Source organism: Drosophila miranda, chromosome 2, assembly GCF_003369915.1.
Source record: "Drosophila miranda strain MSH22 chromosome 2, D.miranda_PacBio2.1, whole genome shotgun sequence".
Taxonomy (NCBI): Eukaryota; Metazoa; Arthropoda; class Insecta; order Diptera; family Drosophilidae; genus Drosophila; species Drosophila miranda.
Window position 1 is genome coordinate 19831462 of NC_046675.1, and position 22344 is coordinate 19853805.

At 41.8% G+C, this 22344-nt stretch overlaps 2 protein-coding genes and 2 long non-coding RNA genes across 6 annotated transcripts in view; 2 read left to right on the forward strand and 2 right to left on the reverse strand.

The window, feature by feature from the left end:
• The window catches only part of LOC108154151 (dnaJ homolog subfamily C member 16), a 31392-nt gene extending 25485 nt beyond the window's left edge, over nt 1–5907 (reverse strand). Inside the window, exons 1-3 of one of the 3 annotated variants that reach the window (XM_017284306.2) lie at nt 5745–5907; nt 5567–5681; nt 5384–5491 (exon numbers count right to left, since the gene is read on the reverse strand). The gene's annotated coding sequence lies outside the window, so the exon portion shown is untranslated. Of the gene's footprint in view, nt 1–5383; nt 5682–5744 lie in introns of all 3 variants that reach the window. The other 2 variants (XM_017284305.2, XM_017284304.2) reach the window with 2 other exon arrangements.
• Nucleotides 140–12567, forward strand: LOC108154156. Its single transcript, XR_004471809.1, has 2 exons — nt 140–183; nt 12420–12567. It is a non-coding gene; the product is annotated as an uncharacterized LOC108154156 (long non-coding RNA).
• LOC117186987 lies at nt 1011–1295 on the forward strand. The gene is made up of 2 exons (XR_004471808.1): nt 1011–1115; nt 1184–1295. It is a non-coding gene; the product is annotated as an uncharacterized LOC117186987 (long non-coding RNA).
• LOC108154163 (protein NATD1) lies at nt 9349–20361 on the reverse strand. Its single transcript, XM_017284324.2, has 2 exons — nt 19916–20361; nt 9349–9490 (listed from the first exon to the last, which is right to left on the reverse strand). The coding sequence occupies exons 1-2, from the start codon at nt 20258–20260 to the stop codon at nt 9377–9379; spliced, it is 459 nt and encodes a 152-aa protein (XP_017139813.1). The 5' UTR covers nt 20261–20361; the 3' UTR covers nt 9349–9376.
• Between the last annotated feature and the right edge of the window lie 1983 nt (nt 20362–22344).

Here is a 22344-nt window from a genome sequence, read left to right on the forward strand (position 1 = left end):
TAGTGAGTTCTCCATTGATTTTTTGATCCTGAAATCAATTTCAGGTTATCACCCTAACCAGTCAGTGAATCCCAGAGAACCTACCACTGGCAGACTCTTATTTCTACAAGCCACAAAGAATAGATATGCTGATAGGAGCAGAATCGTTCTTTGAATTTTTAGCCGTTGGTCAAATTAAGCAAGGTCCTGACTTTCCAACTCTTCAGAAAACCCTTCTTGGCTTGGTTGTTTTGGGAAAATATGTTTCCAAGAGTTCTGCTCACCAAATTACAAATAGTTTGAGTTGCAGTGAAGGGCTGCGAGTCTCTATCGATCGAACCTTGCAAAAGTATTGAAGAAGTTTCTCTCCTTTGGTTCTACTGACAATTCTATTCCTTCTACCACCAAAGTATATATACCAAGCTCCGTGTTCGACGCTTCGTCCAAGACGTCCTCTCAGGTGGCCTTGAATGATATTCTGATGGTCGGACCTACCATTCAAAGGTAACTATCCTCGACACTGATCCGTTTACGTCTGCACAGGTTTTCCCAGACTGCCGATGTTAAAAAGATGTATCGCCAAGTGATGGTGAATGAAGCTGATCAGCAGTTTCAGCTCATATTGTGGAGAAGAGACCTATCTGAATCCTTGAGATTATACAAGCTCACTATAACCTATGGGACTGGACCAGCCCCATTCTTAGATATCCGGTGTTTGAAAAGGTTGAGTGAGTCTGCGAAGCACTCATTCCCCAAAGCTGCTAAAGTTATTGGGTCAGACTTTTACGTCGGTGACTTCTTCGGGAAGATGGCGTAGTGTCTACCTGCGCCTCAAAAAGCGCCACCCCGAAGATAAGGACGCGCACACCCTACAGGCAGGCGAGGTGGAAAAGGATTTAGGTCTTGAGTCTATCTTGGAGGCTGCCCAGGGTCTTGTGCTCGAAGACGCAGAGGAAGAAGAGGAGGACGGTGACCTGACGCTGGTAGTCAACCCGCAAGGGGCAACTGAGCCAGCCAACCATGATGCTGAGTGTGCTGCAGCCGACATAGCTCTAGTCCAGGAGCCCTGGATTGCGACAGGCAACTCAGTGGTCGGACTAAAGTCCTCAAATCACAACTTGTTCTACTCAACATCAGTAAGCAGGAACAGAACCGTCGTACTCGTACGAAAGGGAATCCATGCTTACCTTATGTCTCATTACAGCACGGATGACCTGACGTTTGTGATGCTGGGAAGTGAGGAAAATTGCCTTCTGGTGGCTTCCTGCTATATGGCTCACGACAGACCCGCGCCACTCAGGAGTCTGGTGACAGAAGCCGGCACCAAAAACCATCAACTCGTCATCGGGACGGACGCCACCACAATGTGTGGGGAAGCCCCGACATCAATGAGAGGGGTGAGTCACTCTTAGACTTTATACTAGCAAATAATCTATCTATACATAGCAAACGTTGGGGAGGAGCACACCTTCGTAGGTCTGGGAAAAGTTAAAAAAGACAGTTACTTCGAAGCTCGCGATTCCGGGATCAGTGAAATCCGCGGAGGACATAGAGAAGTCTCTAGAGACCCTATCCAACGCGTTACTCGACCTGGAGCCTGGAGTTAAGTTACTCCTTACTGGAGCCTGGAGTTAAGTTACTCCTTACTGGAGCCTACCACACATCGTGCAAACCCTCGAGGACGAAGAAGAGGTCCGCTTTCGCCCATAACAGCACAAACGTTTGCGTAACAGCTCCGTTCGTACTCATAACATGAGCTTCACAGAACAACTGAATAAAGACAGCTGTTTCCCGGCATATTTACGGAATTAATGTAAGTGCAACAAATTAACTTTCAGGTAAAACCCAGCTGGGGTTGAACTTTCTCAAAAACATTTTGAAAGTATATTTATCGATCCGAAATGACTTCACAAATCTTAAAGCCCATTCAAAATTAAATTTTCATTTTGCATGCTATTACTAACAGTTGGTCAGACATGTCAAATACACAGGCAATGCTGTTGTTGAGACAACGAGCTTTTTCGCTGACTATAATTGTTCGAATAATTTCACAAAATTAAATGATTTTTGGAAACGTTATAATTTTTATTTGTTGGTAATTGGTAAATTGAGGGTGCCCGAAGATGACAGAGCCCTTTACAAAGGTAGTGATGAATTACACACTCGGTTGAGGCAAGCGAGCTGATCTCGAGCCAAATTAATAGCTTGAAGACAAAAAGGGTCTGTTCTCCAACTATATCAAGTGGTAACTGCCAGAGAAGGCGCACCTGCTGACGGCTTAGCGACTATATAGGAAAGAAAAGATAACAAGAGCGAGCATAGATAAAGAGTAGATGATGAAATGAGAGCATGATGCTGAGCAAGCATAGATAAAGCTACGCTTACGTTACGTTAGCTTAGTTTAATGACCAAAATTGTAAAGAAAATGAAAAGGATAGGAGATAGAAAGACGAGTAAAGAATTTACTCTCGGGCATCGCCCGAACATACCCCCTCCGTGGAAGGATCCATGCCTTTCACCTCATCTCGTAGAGGCAATAGACATAATTTTGCAAGTGCTCTTCGGCTAACACTTGTAGCCATCCTGATCGAGGCGACTCGAGAAACGCCATCAGATCCTGGGATCAGCTCGGGGATTCTCGCTAGAGGCCACTTCAGCGGAGGGATCTTCTTAAATCTCACAATTTCTGCTTGCTTTCAAAACAAGCAATTGAAAAAATATAAGCCATTTTTATCACGTTGTATATGTTATTCACGAAACAACCAGGTCAGCTTGTTTTGTTGGCCAGAAACGATAAACAACAAAAAGATGACTAAAGTTTTGTGAAAACGGGAGAACCTAAAAAAGAATGGGGATCGTATTGAAGTGAATACAGGAGCCTGCCTGTACATCATTAGTGAGTATGAAATAATGATTTGTTTTTCCCCAACAAACAAGTTACACTGCAACACAAAATAAAAAAACTTTTAATATAAAAATATATTCTTTATTAATTATAAATGTATAAATCCAAAATTTACATATAAAAAGATTATTATTATTTACAGCTTATTAAAAAAAAATAGTTTAGTTTTGTAGCATGCCTACATTTACATACAACTTTGTGTACAAAAATTTAGCTTCTGTGCACGAAACGAGGAGACAAATCGTACTTCGTCACGAAAGTGTAAGCATTGGCTAACTCCCGGTAAAACCATTTCCCTTCATGAAGGATTTTAAAAACAATATAATATATACATATATTATACACCTAGCCCTCGCTCAACACGAACTCTTTTTAACATGAACTCCGTCTTACAGGATTGTAAATGTGATCTTTTCCCCCTGAAAAACTCGTCTTAAATGATTGGAAAATATCAATAAATTTGTATTTTTTGTATGCCTGAGATTTTTTTTGTATTTATCAATATGCACGGGGGCTTCTAGATAAAGGGGAATCCTGAATTTAAAGTGTCAGATGTAAGAATCAGAAGTGTTCTAGTAGGTAAACAAATCTTGAGCTTTTATACACGTACTGTGGATATCATTAATATTCGGGTTTTTTTTTTGTTACACTTCAAACGCGAATAAAATGTATAAAACTACAAACAATAATAAAATTTCAATGGTAGAATAAGGCTTGCAGGCTTGTAATGACTTTGTTTTAAATTAAGAGAGAAAATATAGTTAAACAAAAAAAATACCAAAATTTGAGTTACTTTAATATTAATTTTTTTCTTACATGACTGAAAAAAACCATCTTAATCTAGAAAACAAAGAATTGTTTCAAAATATTTGAAATAAAATTGATTTGAAATAAAATTGAATATTTGGTATGATACCCATTATTTCGTAAAGTGTTGCTTCGGCGTTTGGCATATTTTTTATGAGTTTTTGGGTATATTCATTGCCGATTTTGGCTTACTCTTCCTGAAGTCGTTCCTTTAACGCAAATATGGACGATATTTGCGTTTTGTGTACAAGGCGGTTCAACTAACGTACAATTTTTCAATATGTTTTAGATCAGGCGAATGGGGGGCCGTTTCCACGACTTTTGGGCAGTTATATAGCAGCCAAGACCTTACTTTATGCTTACTGCTTACTTGCTTCTGGTCATTGTCCTGATGAAACTTAAACGTGCTGCCAATGCCCATTTTCTTTGAAAATTTTCTACTACGGCTTCTTTTTTGGCTTTAGGAAGAGTTGGCCAAAATTCTGCAAGCTTTATTCTACTATTTAAAATGTTGTATTTTTTTTTTGTTTTATATATTTTATTCGCATTTGAAGTTGAACAAAGAAAACCGTATATTAATGTTATCCACAGTATGTACAGTGGGGAGAAAAGTGAGTACATGCTCATAATCACTGACTTTCGCCACCCATAACAGCCAAACGAATAAAGCCAAGCAAACAAATTTTTGTCCCCTTTCAAACCATAATAATATGAAATATTGAAGATGCTTTATATGGTAGCACGTTGGTCCTTTACAAAAAATTGATGGTATTATACGAAAAGAGGACTATTTAAAACTTCTGCAAGCTTATCTTCTTAATTTTCTGGAGAAATGTATTTATCCCGAATTTAAATAACTTTTTAACAAGACAGGGATCCGAAGCAAATTGCGAAAATTGTTCGAGAATGGCTGGTTAATCAAACTGTAAAACTTGATTCAATTGAAAATTGATTACAAAAAAGTTACAAAATTTAAGTAGTCATGAGTCTTGGAAAGCCTATAGTGAAGAAATGAAACCAAAGGATCAAAACTTTTATTTCAGAGGGCAAGACCTATGCTAAGGAGGCGCAAATTGTCGGTTGTTCAAAAGAGTTGATTAGCAATGCTTTAAAATGTTTCCAACAGAAAACACGTGGAAGAAAGGCCGCGATATCCCCATTTCTGGTAAAACTACTGGTTCGTTAGAGCAAGGAGGACCCATTTAAGTCGGCCACAGAGCTAAAACAAGGATTTTAAAAAATCGTCAAGTAGCAGATCTTGTTTACAAGAACGTAAAATGGATACTCGTAGTCCGAGGAAAATTCCACGTTTGAAAAACGAAGAAACATCCTGTGCTCCGGCGAAAGCCAAAATGTAAATCGGTGCTATTTTTTTGGTGCTCAAATTTCTGATAAAATCCTATTCAAGTATTTTTATTTTGAGTTTGCACATTATACCGGTGCTCTGGTATAAGAAAAATTGTACTTTAAATTTTATATATTAGTCTTAAAAACGTTCATTAGAACCATTGCTTAAACAAAATCCATCATTTTAGATACATTAGCCCACTGGTGTATTTTTTTTTCGGTGCAGCTGTACATATTTACATACATATGTACACACAAACTTGGGAACAATACATAGATAGGGTATCTGAGTTCGCCTTTCGCTCTGACTAAAAAGCTGGATGACATAGCTAGTTTAATACTTACCACAGTTTGAAAAATAGTCCTCAAAAGCAGTGTCTCAGGAAATGTAACTACATATGTACATTGTTTGTGTAAAAGCTGTTACAACCTCGTACTTCAAGGGAACTCTCTCTACCTTAAAATCAGTAGGTGGCTATCATGGCTAATAGAGAAATAATAAATCCAATTTAAGGATAAAGCTTTTACCAAACATCATCAATAAATCCAGGTTAAATTGAATAAACTCCAAAACCACTTCGATTTAGAATCGTTAACAGCACAAATCTCGGATGCACGCACGTCTCAATGGATACAAGTCTAGCTAGAAATACCAAATAGTTAAAGAATTAAGAATGTTCATTAAAAGTTAGTTTTGGAGCCGTACCAAGTGAAATATTATTCTTTGACATTTAAGCTATTAACTTTTCGTTATGAATATGTTATTATGTAGATGTATGTATTATTTACAAAAAATATACTACATTAAAAACAACACTCAAAATTTAATTTTAATTTAATTAGTTACAGTTTTCTGCAGCCTAATAATAACTCACAGTAATCAAAACCTAAAAATGCCCCCAAATGCGCATATACATTAATAATAATGAGAAGAAATAGATATCTACTTTTCGGCTATTCTGAAACGGTGGAATATGAACATATTTTAAACAATAGAAAACAATCTGCACACTGAGCTCATTCCGGGGGAATTTTGGAGAAGTGAAACTCCGTTTCACACTGGCACCCTCCACCATCGGTTAAAAGAAGCTGATGCAGAATAAAAAGTTCATAGTATTTTTTTTGTTTATCAAAATGGATGAAGACTTAACAATTGTTTTGGCTGCCGTTTATCAGCAAAATATTTCCGTGCACCAACAGAGAGTGTTGCTAGAAATAAATAATAATAATAATAAATAATAAGCGCAACAAGTAAGCAGACTATAATCAGTCAGCAGAACAAATACTATCTGCATTCGAAAAATATTGCGTAGACCGTATATTAAAATCTTATTTATTTGTATCTTTCAACACTTGCAACAGATCATTTTGAAATTTGGTTTGGGTGCTGAACAGGTTCTGGACGAGCTTTTCCTAAATTTCTCTACTTCGGCATTGAATATATCTGAATATAAATAATCAAAAACAATAAATAACATAGATATTTATTAAACTCCTAACGGCAATTTTCTGCTCGTTGCATTTGATATTTATTTTAAAACTTTCTGCTCTTGTGGCCTGTTTTGTGCTGTAGTCGTTTTTTTTTGTGAAAATTGACAAAATCATTATATATGTTTTCGCAGTAAATATCATTGACGTTGTAAATGCCAATTTGAAGTTGAACTTGAAAACCATCGGCTAACCATCGCATAAAAACGTGCGGTTTAGTAACATTCCAGTAACATGGAATAACTGGGAAATTTTCGGACCGTCGCAACATTGCGGACCATCCCCGAAATGGATGGTGGATGGTCATTAAACATTAAACATAGACATACTCATTGGAAGTATCGGGTATAAGAAAGCCGTTTGGTAAGAAAAATGCACCATCTGTTTTTCATCGTACTGTTATGAATGCGCTTGGTGAACTGGTTCACTTATACGTTACTGTTTACGTGGATGATATTATGCTGGTCATACACAGTTGAGTTGGGTCTGGAAAGATTGATGATTGTTCTGGATGTATTGAATTAGGCTGTATTCTTGCTCAACTTTGCGAAGTGTAGACCCCAACATTCTTGGCCCCAACGAAATTTTTCGCATTGTCCGACCAAATTAGACTTGGCCTTCCCCGGGTGGAAGTAAAAATTTCTGAATACACTGATGTAGCACCTGATCGGAGGCCCGGTGCGTATTTCTGATCGATAGAAAAAGGGTGCACAGTAATCCACTAAACTGACTTCAAAAGCTCGAGATCCTTCCAGAAGTTCCTTAGTTAGGTCTCCCATGATGTGCTCAACCATGCGCGGCATAGTCCTGAAACATCTCACACACTTGGTAAGAGGTGAAAGTTCTTTAAGGTTCCCTCAAGTCCTTCCTGGTGACTAGAGTACCATGTCCTAAGATTGAAATTACCACGGAACAGTATAGCTGAAGAGTGGTGCATTTTGTCCATGACCTCTGCGACATATTTACCGCCAGAAATAAGATCATCCACGTAGAACTCCTTTTGCAGAGCAGCTGAGCCAAGAGGGTTGGACTCACCCTCGTTGGTGCATTTCGCGGAAAGCTAAAAATTATACAGCCCTCGTTCCGTATGTGACGGTGTCTACTGTTTAATACTCGACATAAGATACACTGATACAAATTGTCTGGTGGAGACACTCGTACGCATCGGTACATTTTACAAATGTCTCCAGTGAGAGCGACTGGATATGTGCGAAAGCGAATCAATATGTTAAACAATGCAGGCTGAATAACAGGCCCTATCATCATCACATCATTTAGAGAATATCCAGTTGATGTAGCTGCGGATCCATCGAAAACGACACGGAGTTTTATCGTCGTACTGTCCTCCTTTAGGACACAGTGATGAGGCAAGAAATATTTGCAGAGGCTACAGGAATCAGGGTTGACTTGGACGTTTACATGCAATGACTGCATCTTTCAAGAGGCGATGCAGTTACTGCACCGTCATGTGGCCCGTGTGAATCCAGCAGAAGGCTGTTACGCGCGAATCCCAGGCAAAACGCAGCCCTCCTCCCGCCCAACCGACCGGGGGCCGCTGCCGCATGACGCAGCGAAGAAAGATAGCTGTTAGACTAACATTCGAGGAAAATTAGCACTAAACTTACTAAGAAACTAAGCATGCAATCAAAATACAATTACCACTACAATTACTAATTTATAGAAAGATGTGTAAGGATTAGTAATTTAATAAGAGGAAGAGAATTAGTGGTGGATTTAATATGGTAGAGGGAATTATAATCCGAGCATAAGACCCTAAACGGTTCATGCAAGGAATAATTCGATCTACAAAGTGGAAGGAACAACGGTATAAAATTTCTAGTCTGTCTAATAGGAATCGTGAAGTTTATGCGGCTCAACAGATCAGGGCTGTCTATGTCACTCCCGATCAAGTTGTGCATAAATATCATACCAAGCATTTTTCTACGGTTAACTAAGGATGGTTACACCCGCATCCCAGTTAAGGCCCCGCAGAGCAAAGAGTAAAAAGTTTTTCTGTACTCATTCTATGCGGTCCTGGTGTACTTTGTACTGAGGGCACCATACACAGGAGCCGTATTCTAACATTTCTAACATCTCAAACATTTTAGGAATAGCGGATAACTTTGCTATACCTCTATAATTTTTTTGCTTCAGACTTACTACCTTTTTTATGGAGAGGAATTATAAAAGATTCCTTCCAGATCGGGGGGAAGCAAGAAGAATCAATAGACAGGGTGAACAGTTTAAGTATGTTGGTTGTATGACGGTCGGAGCAAGACTCATTTGAAGGGCTGACGGGCCGAATTCCCCTTGCGAGAGGGGTAGTAGAAGGAGAACGTCAGAGCTTCCAAGCCGATCACGAACTATAGATAAAGAGATAAATATATACTATAGCTATCGAAAAGAAACAAAGAACACTGTATTAAAAGACGAAAGAACGGCCGGTGTCGTGCGTAAGCACTTGCGGTTAACAATATTCAACTACAGTAGGGAGTACATAGCGAACAATATAAGGGACTTACCTTAGGCTGCACCTCTATGATTTAGCTACGCTGCTTATTAAATAAATATTGGGTTGGGAAACCCGACAACAATAATTCATTAAACAATTTTAAAGCCCCAAATCTATCAGAAAAAACCGGTTTGTTTCGAAGCGTAAATAAAAAGTTAAATTTTTTGCCTAGTGCAATTTACGATTAAACCACAAATCCGGTTAAAAAGCGAAAATTAATGTACCAACATCATAACGATCATCTATTATCAGATTCTGTTGAAAATATAACCATTTTGTGGCCGGCATCTAATGATAAAAACATATTTTATCACTTTTATCTGCTTTATTTACACATATTATTTAAGAATGTACTTTGAATAGTGTGGCTCGTATTTTTCAACGTAGTTTTTAACGAAATCACAGTGAATAATAATGAACAGTCCATTTCGCAGTGCGTATTCCAAAGCAGCCTAAAATAAAATAAATATTATTAAGGAATTCAAAACTCGAGTAATTTTTTATTTTGTAATATTTATTCCTAGTATTTGACTGCGTACAAGCATTCTATAGCTAATTATGCATACGGTTGCCTTGTTAAAATTGTAATGTTAGCGCAAAAGAAGGAGAACGTTGTGAGGAGCGGGCCTGGACGTTGATATGCAACGACTGGATCTTTCAAGTGGCGATGCAATTACTGCACCATTAAGTGTCCCGTGTGACACCAGCAGAAGGCTGTTACGCGCGGATCCCAGGCAAAACACTGCCCACCTCCCGCCCAAGCGATAGAGGGGAGCTTGACAAAAAGCTTAACTGGAACCTGAATGACAAAGATAAAGTGAAGAAGGTAACGACTGCACTCTACGCTTGCAAAAAAGCCATTGGGCAAAGCTTGAACTCAAGTATAATCTGACAGAGTCGGAGGAGGATTCTACTCTGAACAGCTAAAAATATGGCATTCCTTCAGATCATTGCAGTGTCTTCCAAGCGGAAGTCATAGCAATCAACTCGGCTACCGTGGCACATCTCCCCACGAGATGACTCATCAATTTGCTATTAGCATGAAATGGGTACCGGGCCTCCGTGACATTGAGGGCAACTGTATAGCGGACCATCTGGCACTAATTCCCCTTCTCCAAGATGAGGAGTATATTTGTATGCCAATGGCCACCTGTAAGCTTATTATAAAAAAGGAATACAAGCCACTAACAGACGATATGTGGCAAACAGTGCCACGATGTCCCATAACCCGGCAAACATGGCTGACCATCGACAAGAAGCGCACCTCCGAGCTCTGCAAGCTATGCAGGAAAAAGTGCAGCGCGGTCATACGTTCCTCACAGGACACTTGCTAAAAGGCACCCACGCTAACAGGCTGGGGGCCCCACATAATGATTTTTGCCGCAGCTGTAGAGACGAGGAGGAGGAGGAAACAGTGGAATACCTGTTCTGCTCCTGCCCAGCTCTCAGCAGAAGAATGCTACAACACTTCGGCTCGGCTTTTCTAAATGACATTTCGGAAATATCTATACTATGTCCCAGGAAGATCGCTAAGAGCATCTGGATGGGATAATTGCTGGCAGGAAGTCTCAAAACGCAGGAAGGGAATGATCCTAAGCGGTATCAAATCAGGCCGAACCCGGCCTGAGTATGAAGGGCTCCGAGCGAGCCCCGCAGCCGGCTCAACTTAATCTAACCTACTACGAGAAATCTGGTCTGACCAGCTGGTGAGGTGGCTTCAATGTGGGCCAACGGACGGGTCGCATGTTGCGGAGAGCGAGCAACATACCTCCATAGGTAGGTCAGGTAAGCGGGCATCTCTAGGGAGAGTGGGGCTCGTGAAGCAGCAACACTTACGATGCGCTTGTTGGGCCGCCTGCCGTCAGCCTGGCTAGGGGACCGGTATATAAAACTAGCACGGTTAACGGAGAGCTCAGGGACTTGGCAGCCCCCTGTTATAAGTATGCCTTATTCGGGCATCGTGGATCTCTGGCCGGACGGACCTTACCCTTTCTCTGCAGCTCGTGGATCAGTGTGGAAGATTGCAAACAAACAAAAAACATAATTGAGTTTGGCAGTTCCCAAATGCTAACAGGGAAAAAGGCCTTGTCCAACCCGCAACACAGCAGAAAAAACCTGCGCGGCGGAAGACGCTACCGAGAACCCAAAGGGGTCCCAACCCGGATCCGGGGTGGGTGGTAAATCGACTCCCGAGCGGCTATGGAATCCTGCGGCTGCTTTACCTGTTGTTAAAGTGCCGGCGGACGATTTACCATCGATTAGTGTCCAAGCCAAAACGTTCTCATACGCCGAAAGGAGGAGTGCTGACAACATACCCCATCGGCAAAACGCAAGCCAGATGTCCAGAACAACGGACAAGTGGCTTCAAAAGGTTGAGTGGGCTTTGAAGGTGCTGCCAAACTATGCTACAGTAGCGCCGAAAAAGGGAGCCCCTCAGCGAAAGAGGCAGCGCTCGCAGGAGATCCCTGGGACAGCACCGAAGCGCTGCATTGTTGGAATTGTTGGTCTTTAATCGTGATTATGAAGTAAGTTAGTGTAAGTTAGGTCTCGGACTTTCGCTCTTGGCGAATTCGCACCGTTTTTCCACCGTAGGTTATCTAGAATAACAGATAGATTTGTGAAGAAATATAGTCTGTCGTTGAAATTGAAGAAGATCGAGCACACATAATCATTTTCGCCCCGCAAAAAATATAACAAATTACAACCACCCAAAGTTTTCGGTTTTTTTTAAATTTAGAAAAACTCTTCTGATTTTGTATGGCATTATATTTTTTAAGATGATTATAGGCAACAACAAAGTAACAGTGACACAAAGATATTGCGGCATATACAAGTATAATCGTTGCCCGCGTCGTGGTCTCTGTATGGGTCTAACCAGCAATCAATTTGCGTAACTCATCGCGTTGGTCGCGTCAAATCCCAGTTTTCTGTGCTTGATTCCTGCATTGTTAAAGGTTCCTGCTACCGCTACAGGCATATACGTATGATTTTTGTATAGTCGATTTCATGCATTTAATTAATTATATAATATAAATATAACAATTAAATATAAATATAACCAAAATACACAGAAATACAGATTAACAATATACAATGTACATAACATACATAAATATACATATCGACATATACAGACATAGGTGAACAGCTATTTGGACACAACAGTTATACATACATCTATCGTTTACTGCAATCACTGTCGCCCCTCCATTTAATTTTCAGATCGTGACCTCATTTTCAGGGTTTCAACCTGACCAGTCAGTGAATGTGACTGAATGGAGAATCCCAGAGAACCTACCACTGGCAGACCCTTTTTTCTACAATCCACAAAGAATAGATATGCTGATAGGAGCAGAGGTCAGAGCAAAAGGTCCTTGCAAGGTCCTGACTTTCCAACTCTTCAGAAAACCCTTCTTGGCTTGGTTGTTTTGGGAAAATGTGTTTCCAAGAGTTCTGCTCACCAAATTACAAATGTTTGAGTTGCAGTGAAGAGCTGCGAGTCTCCATCGATCGAACCTTGCAAAAGTATTGGTCACTGGAAAAAATGCCATTTCCAAAGAAAATCGCCACCCCTGAGCACAAGGTATGTGAAGACCACTATCGGAAGACGACTCAAGTACTGTCGTCAGGTCCAAATTGTTTAGGCAACTCCTTTAAGGTTGCTAAACGGCGGTTTTTGTCGCTTAAAAAAAATTGTATCAGGACCCTGAGTTGAAGAACATGTACTGGAATTCATGAAGAAGTTTCTCTCCTTTGGTTCTACTGACAATTCTATTCCTTCTACCAAAGCTGCTAAAGTTATTGGGTCAGACTTTTACGTCGGTGACTTCTTGACTGTTGCTGCATGCGTAAAGGAGCTAAGGGTAATTAAGTGCCAAGTGTCTCCGGTTCTTCAGACCGCAGAGTTTGAGTTGACTAAGTGGTTTTCAAACTTTTCCGAGATCACCGCATCTGAGAGCATAATCAAACAAATAAAAATCTCAGATTCAGAGTGGACAAAGGCGCTAGCAATCTCATGGTTACCTAATGACTATACTTTTAAGTTCAAAATTGACAATTCAGTTATGGGACTCCTAGCGACAAAACGGAACATAATATCGGTGACACCTAAGTTCTTTGGCCGGCAGGCGAAAATCTTCTAGCTGAACCCTCCACGAGGGTGCCGGCTGGGCAATGGACAATGCATTACCCCAGGCAAGGGTAATGGGATATGGCTAGAGGGTCAGGGAAGAAGGTTCGGGAAGATGGCGTGGGGCTTGGGTAGTGTCTACCTGCGCCTCAGAAAGCGCCACCCCGAAGATAAGGACGCACACACCCTACAGGCAGGCGAGGTGGAAAAGGATTTAGGTCTTGAGTCTATCGTGGAGGCTGCCCAGGGTCTTGCGCTCGAAGACGCAGAGGAAGAAGAGGAGGACGGTGACCTGACGCTGTTAGTCAACCCGCAAGGGGAAACTGAGCCAGCCAACCATGATGCTGAGTGTGCTGCAGCCGACATAGCTCTAGTCCAGGAGCCCTGGATTGCGACAGGCAACTCAGTGGTCGGACTAAAGTCCTCAAATCACAACTTGTTCTACTCAACATCAGTAAGCAGGAACAGAACCGTCGTACTCGTACGAAAGGGAATCCATGCTTACCTTATGTCTCATTACAGCACGGATGACCTGACGTTTGTGATGCTGGCAAGTGAGGAAAATCGCCTTCTGGTGGCTTCCTGCTATATGGCTCACGACAGACCCGCGCCACTCAGGAGTCTGGTGACAGAAGCCGGGACCAAAAACCATCAACTCGTCATCGGGACGGACGCCACCACAATGTGTGGGGAAGCCCCGACATCAATGACAGAGGTGAGTCACTCTTAGACTTTATACTAGCAAATAATCTATCTATACATAGCAAAACACCTTCGTAGGTCTGGGAAAAGTTAAAAAAGACAGTTACTTCGAAGCTCGCGATTCCGGGATCAGTGAAATCCGCGGAGGACATAGAGAAGTCTCTAGAGACCCTATCCAACGCGTTACTCGACCTAGAGCCTGGAGTAACTTACTCCTTACTGGAGCCTACCACACATCGTGCAAACCCTCGAGGACGAAGAAGAGGTCCAAGCCACTCTGGTGGATCCGGGATCTCTCTCTTCAAAGGAACAACCTCAGGGAATTCTTTAAGATCGCCAAACAAGCGAACGAAGGGATCGTCTACGAGGAATACAGACACCTTCTTAGGAGCTACAAGAAGGAAATACGCAAAGCACAACGGAACTCGTGAAGGACCTTCTGCTCCAACATTGAGAAAGTACCAGAAACTGCACGGCTTCGGAAGCTGCCCTCTAAGCAGCCTACCATACAAAGCCAATTAAAGCTAGATGACGGACAGTGGACAGAGGGCCGTGATGAAGCCCTAACAGCACTAATGGAGGAGCATTTCCCTGGTTGCACCGAGGTCGCTGATGCCAAAGAGCACCAGGACCTAGCAACCGAGGAACAACACCCCCCAACAGATCTGTTAACCACTAAGAGAGTCCACTGGGCGATAGACTCCTGGGATATTCCCAGCCATAATGCAGGTGACCAAAAAGAATATTACCCCATGGCTTTCCGCAATATATTCAGCATTTCTAAATACGGGCTATATCCCTATCCAATGGAGAACCTCGATAGCTGTCTACCTCCCAGAGCATACAACCAAATGCTTCCCCTCCGGAGCATTTAGTAACGTGGCTACGAACGCAATAAAAAATAGCCTGGAAGCGACTAACATAACAACAACTAACAGCAATCAATCTGTAAATACAGAACCTCCTAGGTTGTAAAAGAGGCACACCTCAGGGGGAGTCCTGTTGCCCCTCCTGTGGAATCTGGTGGTCGACGACCTGACCAAGATATTTTTAATGGAAGGACCCAACAAGGCCCCTTAAAGGAACGTACACTCAGGGATATACGTGAGTGGGCGGAAGCAGTAGGATTCAGTATCAACGCGGACAAAACGGAACAAGAGGTACAAGGCACTGATATGGACCCCGAAAACTTATGAAACTAAGGTAACTCCAAAAAAAAAAGTCAAATACCTGGGCACAGTACTGTGCAGCAAATTGGTATGGAAACCCAATGTAAGGGGAAGGGGTGATGAATGCCCCAAGAAGATGCTCAGCAGTACATTGGGCCTGTCCCCTGCTCTAATGCACTGGATCTACATCTCGGTGTTGCGACCAACTCTGCTGTATGGAGTCTTAGTGTGGTGGCAAGCTACTGAAAAGAAGACGTATCACAAGCTTATGGAAAAGGCTCAGCGACAGGTTCTGCTCTGTATTACTGATGCACTAAGGTCAACGCCAAAAAAAGCACTCGAAACCTTACTTGGAATCGACCCTCTGGACTTCCACGCTCGTCTGACTTCAGGAAAGGTAGCACAGCGCCTCATCACATCAGGAAACATGTCGTCGCAAGAATATGGGCATAGTTCAATTGGCAGTGACATGACCAGATCCACTGATTACATGACCCCCCAAACTTGCCTCGACGTCAAAGGAACCTCATCTTTGGGACCCGAAGACTGGAAAAATGGAATGGGCCAAACTGAGCACCTCAATATATACACAGACGGCTCCAAGATGGACGGAGGAGTAGAAGCGGGCCTATATTGTACAGACCCTGAGATAAGACTGTCATATCTATCGGACCAATGCAGCATATTCCAGGCGGAAGAGTTTGCCATCAGGAAAGCAGCAGAGGTCGCTCTGCTTGATAGTCTGAAAGCAGATGAAGGAGTACCACCACATGCAGAATCACGAAAACCATTTGCAAAGAACGCATTGGAAAACTCAGTCACTACCACGGAAGGATTGCATACTGTTAGTGGGAATACTCAAAGGCCACTGTCTAGTTTTAGCGCACGCTGCAAAGCTAGCCATCACAAACCGAGACAGCTGTAGGAAATGGTTCATCACATTTGGGGTGGGGTAATCGAAACCCGGGAACATCTCATCTGCGACTGTTCGGTTGCAGGCATCACTGGAAGATGCCTCCAAGAGGACGCCACAGGAACTACTTGACTATGCTAATAACACCTCGATTCTTGAGGACTTTAATATCCCATAAATACAACCGCGACGGCTCATACCCCCTATCCGCATAACTAAGGGCCATATTGGCCTATGTGTGGCCTATGTATGTACCTAACCCAGAGAGCCTGGGATTCAGCTTTCTGTGTTCAATGTGCGACATGTCGTTGTATGAACTGGCACATTTATATACTGTATGGTTAGTGGCATTTTGTAGCTTTCAAAATTAAACCCCTATCGCTTTTGATAGTATTGGCGAAATAAGAATACGATTAATTGCAATCGCCATTGCAGTGGCGACCATATAGACTAAGTCCTGAAGAAACAGAAATAGTTTGATCTAAGATAAGTGAGTTAATGAAATTTAACATTATTCGACCCAGTCCTATTTGGCTTGTGAAAAATAAAAATAGTTCGGATGGACTTTGTATCATTATAGAGAGTTTAACTCAAACTAGGTTTGTGTTATTGTGTTAGCGAACATTCCAGTAGCAGATAGTTTTATGATTTGTGCATTCGTATTTTTACACAGTTTAACTGTCAATAGTTCCAATCAAAATCCCTAATGAGGTTATTAAGCTTCGCAAACTCGGCTTTACGAAAGCACCGGACACGTTCAGGTAGTCTACTCGACCGATCCATTACAGTTGGTCCTATATCTAGTGACACCTCGAAAGTAGGATGGTAGGCGTCTTCAAGTATGGTGAGCGGAAGGGCTCGGGTTAACAACACTATGGTCGGATCCGATACAAAGCACAGATCAGGCAATCGACCCAAGGTCAAGCAAGCCGTCAACAAAGTCATGTCGTGACATGGGCACTAGGATACTAGATTCCTTTACCGAAGACCAAACAGTTCCTGGCAAGTTGAAGTCACCAAGAACTATCATACTATCTTTATCAGATAGCGAGAAAGAAACAGCGGTTAAAGCGGACAAGTGCTGCTCATAAATTGAAATATCCGAAGAAGGTGGGATATACGAGCAAGTAATAAATATATATAAAGCGGGAAGAATCAGTTTTACACACAGGAATTCCATTTGAACTTATACTGGGAACTAAGAGTCCACTGCAATTAGAACCCACCCTGCACGTCGAGACGAACGGTCCTTTCTAAAAGTTGTGTACCGACCTGCCAAAATCTCGGAACTAAGAATGTCCGGCTTTAACCAGGTTTCAGTAAACACATGACTTGGTGCATATGACGCAAATCAATTTACTCCCTCATAAAGGCGGAATACCGCTCCTTGAGTGTAGCATTACGCTCCAGTTTACGCTCCAGACTGATGAACCGTCGATAAGCCTGAGCCTGATCCTAAGCGATCATTATTGTTCTTTAGCGGCAGACGAACTGCATACTCCCCGGATGGCAACCGTGAAAGGTGACGTACGAAATGGGATTCACAATCGTCTTCTTCTTTGGTATTCAACCCAGCCTCCACACAATTCTCGACTTCCCAAAACATACGAAGAGTTTTATCCAACCTTGCTTCCATCTCAGCTATCGAATCTGGACAATTGTGCGTGACCAAAAGCGCCGAGCTTGATACCGTCTGTCCACCGCCAGATACGATCCACCCAAGTGGTCTTCTGCAGAAGAGGCAGGCCATCGGTGAGTTTGATTTGCCCTACGCAGAGGAGATCATAAAAAAACTCGCACCACTGAGGAGAGCAACCCGTTGAGGATAAAAAATGCAGGATCGGCAAGCTGAATGTTAGATGGAATACTCCAACCGGATACATTTACTGCCATACTTGGTTGACAATCGGTAATCGAGGGGGCGATGAGAGCAGTAGACGAAGTTGTGTTAACAGAGGTGCGAGAATGCATACAAATGCTTAAGGTGGATCACTCAGTAGAAACGCTGGTATCGCCCAGCCCAGACACAAGTGCAGACGATTGTGTTTTCCTAAGCTGAAGCTGCTGTGCGAACGTGGATGTGGCACGACAAGGAACTAAAAACGCCAGACCGATTCTCAACGAGAACCACGGCTATAGCCAGGAGCACAACATCACAGTGAAGACCTTGGGCAGCAAGAGAGGTAGACGAATGTAAAGGTAAGCTGCTAACAGAATTTTGAGCAACAGAAAAAGCTTCTGGTTGAAGACCTAGATCGGGAGCAGTAACACCTGGATAGCTTTGTGTTGTGGATTGCATAGTATCGAATGCATACCGCCGCACACTCGACATTTTCCACTATTGCATGCATGAGTCTGATGCCCCGTTTTTAGGCAATTGAAATATGGGGAAAGCTTCTTCACTTATTTGTGGCGCAGCAACGGTGACGGATTTCCATAATTTTTTTCCCACATGATCGCTACTAGCGAGTGTCGCTGTAGCGTATTCGAACCTCTCCATCCTCTGCCAACATTGCAAGAATTCTTAAAACTCCTCAGCTGTAGATATAGCATCCGACGTCCCACTTGTTTTGCGTTGTAGTATCCAACTACTGCCTGAGATATCCTCAGCAGTTCCCAATGTCTGCAACGCACGCATATGTGAATTGACAGCATCCGAAATCCCAGGAAGCCATTTAGCAGATGATTAATCTTATAAATCCAGAGCCGCATGATAATCGGTACTGGAGAGCTCCAACGATTGAACATCGATTTGAACATTGTCATAAAGTCCGCATATTCGACTAATGTTAGCTTGGGCAGTCGTTGTTTGTAAGCCATGATGATGGTGTTATTTCCAGATTGGGTTGGTAGAGCGGCATGTGAGTGGCTTAATTCGAGAGTAGCCAGAAACTCGGCTTTCAATGATATGAACAGCGTATCGAAGTTTTCGCACAGTTCACTCTCAATCTCGCCTTAATCGAGCGCTTCCAATTCATTAATGGCCTTTTTGAACCCCGATTTCCGCGGCGGTCAGTTTGTCGATTTTATTGCCCGCGAAGGATTTACCAAGCCTGTGAAATCGACCTTATAAGGACTCAGCCTGTTAAAAATACCGCTTCAGCGAGAATGCGATATTGAGAATAAAAGATACGAAAAGCTAAGAGCGGCTGCAGCTGTGCATAGAATGAGAGATTCAATGCTTAAATTAACGGAAACTCACACGGCCGCACTTTTACTGAGCTTGCACTTAACCAATTTTTAAGATGCTAAGCTTTTTCGGCAACTATTTCTTTGCAAATTGGAGTAAAACATTTAGGGTTAACGTTATCAAGATTATCTATAACGGCATCTTAGCTGAAGCCGATTGCTTGTTCTTTTCCTATACACGTGATCGATAGCAAGCAGTAAGGTGAGAGATTAGCATAAGTAGAACTAAATTTGGGCGACGACGGCAGATCAAAGCAAAAGCCGAATCGACCGCTGCAGAGCACCCTTTAATTGAGAGAGCGCAGCATCGCTGCCGAATGTCAGCGTTTGTGGTTCACTATGTAAATCTATAATCTAATTATGGTAACAAACAGCAATTATGTTTTAAGTTACGATGATTCATCAGCGGCTAGCCCGAAACAATCCCCTTTGCTCGATCGACATTATCAATTACAAAATTCTCCTAATTGCTGGTTTGGTTTCTCTTTGCTGCTGTCCATTTTAGCTTGTTGCTCAGAATACTAACACACACTACCTTATTCTGCTAGGGCTTAGAAAGTTTGTACCACTATCGCCTGCAAACACTGTTTGCTAGCAGAAATTTCTTATCTATTTCATACAAGTATCAACAAATTCTGCTCGCGTATACATTTTTCGAATCCGAGTACTAGGCTCAAACTGGCACAACCAAAATGGTGCAAGTTCAGAAAAACCGTCTTCAAAGGATTAATTTAATCAAAAAAATAACAATATACGGATATAAAAATCGACCAACCTTAGCCAGCAGCTTGCCAAGACCATGACCACCAAGTTCCTTAGGAACTTTGGTGTGATCAATGTGCATAACTCCATCTCGAATAAAATAGCCCAACTCAGCCTTCATTCCGTGAAGATAAATAAAAAAACGTTCTTGATCTTGTTGAATGCTTATTTTCGTACTCATAAATCTCTCAGTTCGGTACATATGACAAGTTTTAAGCATAATTGAATTTTGATTAACAGAATTTAAGTAGTTGTAACATAATTTTGTATGCATCAGTGAGTATGTACGATGACCCGCATAAAAACTCAAACCATTTATAAAACGGAGTTTGTAAAAAGTTCTTATTGGGGATAGCATCAGAAAATATTTAAACAGAATAACCAATTTCAATTAACTTAATGTTTTTAATATTAGCGCTTCTGAACAATCTCAGTCCGCATATGTACATAATATGTACACATACACATTAGTGATGGGAGGAGCATCGATGTATTGAAATTTTTTCAAAATCGACGTGACGTGTAATGTAAAAAAACTGTATAAATATGCCCCATATGAAGGGTATAGAGTGAGAAAGTTGGGTTTCCGATATTTTTTCGTTTGTTTTATAATCTTGTTTTTCTTTAATATCACCTTGAGAACTTAAGTAAGTAATTTAAAAAAAAAGTAGAAGTAAATAGCCGGTTGAAAAATTGTAAAAAATTGTAACATCCATAGAGACTACATCCATAGGCTCTGCACACTGAGTCCATCCCGGGGGAATGGTGGGATTTTTTGACAGATGTGAAACTCCGATTCACACTCCACCAATCACCATCCAACCACATTAAATTTGCGCGGAAGATTTTTTTTTTTTTCTTTTAATGGATGATGACGATGTAGCAATTATTTCAGCACCAAAATATGTGAACATATGACTTTAATCAGTCAGCAGAACAGATACGATCTGCAATCGCACTAAACTTACTAAGAAACTAAGCATGCAATCAAAATACAAATACCACTACAATTACTAATTTCTAGAAAGGTGTGTAAGGATTAATAATTTAATAAGAGGAAGAGAATTAGTGGTGGATATAATATGGTAGAGGGAATTATAATCCGAGCATAAGACCCTAAAAAGTTAATGCAAGGAATAATTCGATCTACAAAGTGGAAAAAACAACGGTATAAAATTTCTAGTCAGTCTAATAGGAATCGTGAAGCTTATGCGGCTCAACAGATCAGGGCTGTCTATGTCACTCCCGATCAAGTTGTGCACAAATATCATACCAAGCATTTTTCTACGGTTAACTAAGGATGGGAGGTTTACTAATAGTAGTCTACTAGAGTAAGATGGGAGTCTCACACCGTCATCCCAGTTAAGGCCCCGCAGAGCAAAGAGTAGAAAGTTTTTCTGTACTGATTCTATACGGTCCTGGTGTACTTTGTACTGAGGGCACCATACACAGCAGCCGTATTCTAAGATCGGACGAACAAGCGAGGTATAGAGAGTCTTTGTTATATAGGGGTCGTCAAATTTACCACCTTTGACCACCTCTTTATAAACCCAGCACGCTATGGCCTTATCTACCATGGTAGAAATGTGTTCGGAGAACTTTAACTTTGCGTCTACTAAGACACCAAGATCATTCACCAGGGTAATTCTCTCAAGAGAACCGCCACCTAGGGTATAGGTAGCCAACAAGGGGCTAGAACGATGAAATGTCATTACTTTGCATTTCGAGGCATTAAGGTTTACCAAGTTTGCACAGCACCATGATTGAAAGTTATTGAGATCGGATTGCAAGCGAGAATGAAATGAAATGTCCTTATACTGGACACAGAGTTTAACATCATCCGCATACATAAGTACTTGAGAGTATGTTAATACCGAAGGCAAGTCATTAATAAAGAGTGTGAAGAGTAAGGGGCCTAGATGGCTGCCCTGTGGTTCTCCCGAAGAAAGGAGACGTGACGAGGAGGAGGAGGAAGAGAGTTCCAGTAGAAAATCAAAGAAGGCCAAACGTGACAACAAAACGGAAGAAAAATGTCGTGATCGTGGAGCTGAGAATCCCTCCACGACATCGGTAATAGGAGGAATCAACTTCAGCAGGAGCGGAGGACGTCGGCAGCAGCAGACCGGTACTGGCCAGGCCGGAAAACTGGAGTGCGAACCGCCAGAGAAACACCAGCACAGGAGAAGGCAGCGGAGCACCGACGGAGAGCAAACCTTTGCCGCTACCCCACCGGGAAAGGAATCCGGACTCCAAAACAAAAATACACACACACACGATTCATATCACCCACCTTCATCCACACACAACCTACGCACGTATACCCTCATTTCACAACACATCACAACCTCCCATTTCACAGACCCGTCTGTCCACAATTAAATAAATAAATAAATAATAATAAATAAATAATAATAAAATAATTAAAAATTAAATAATTATAAC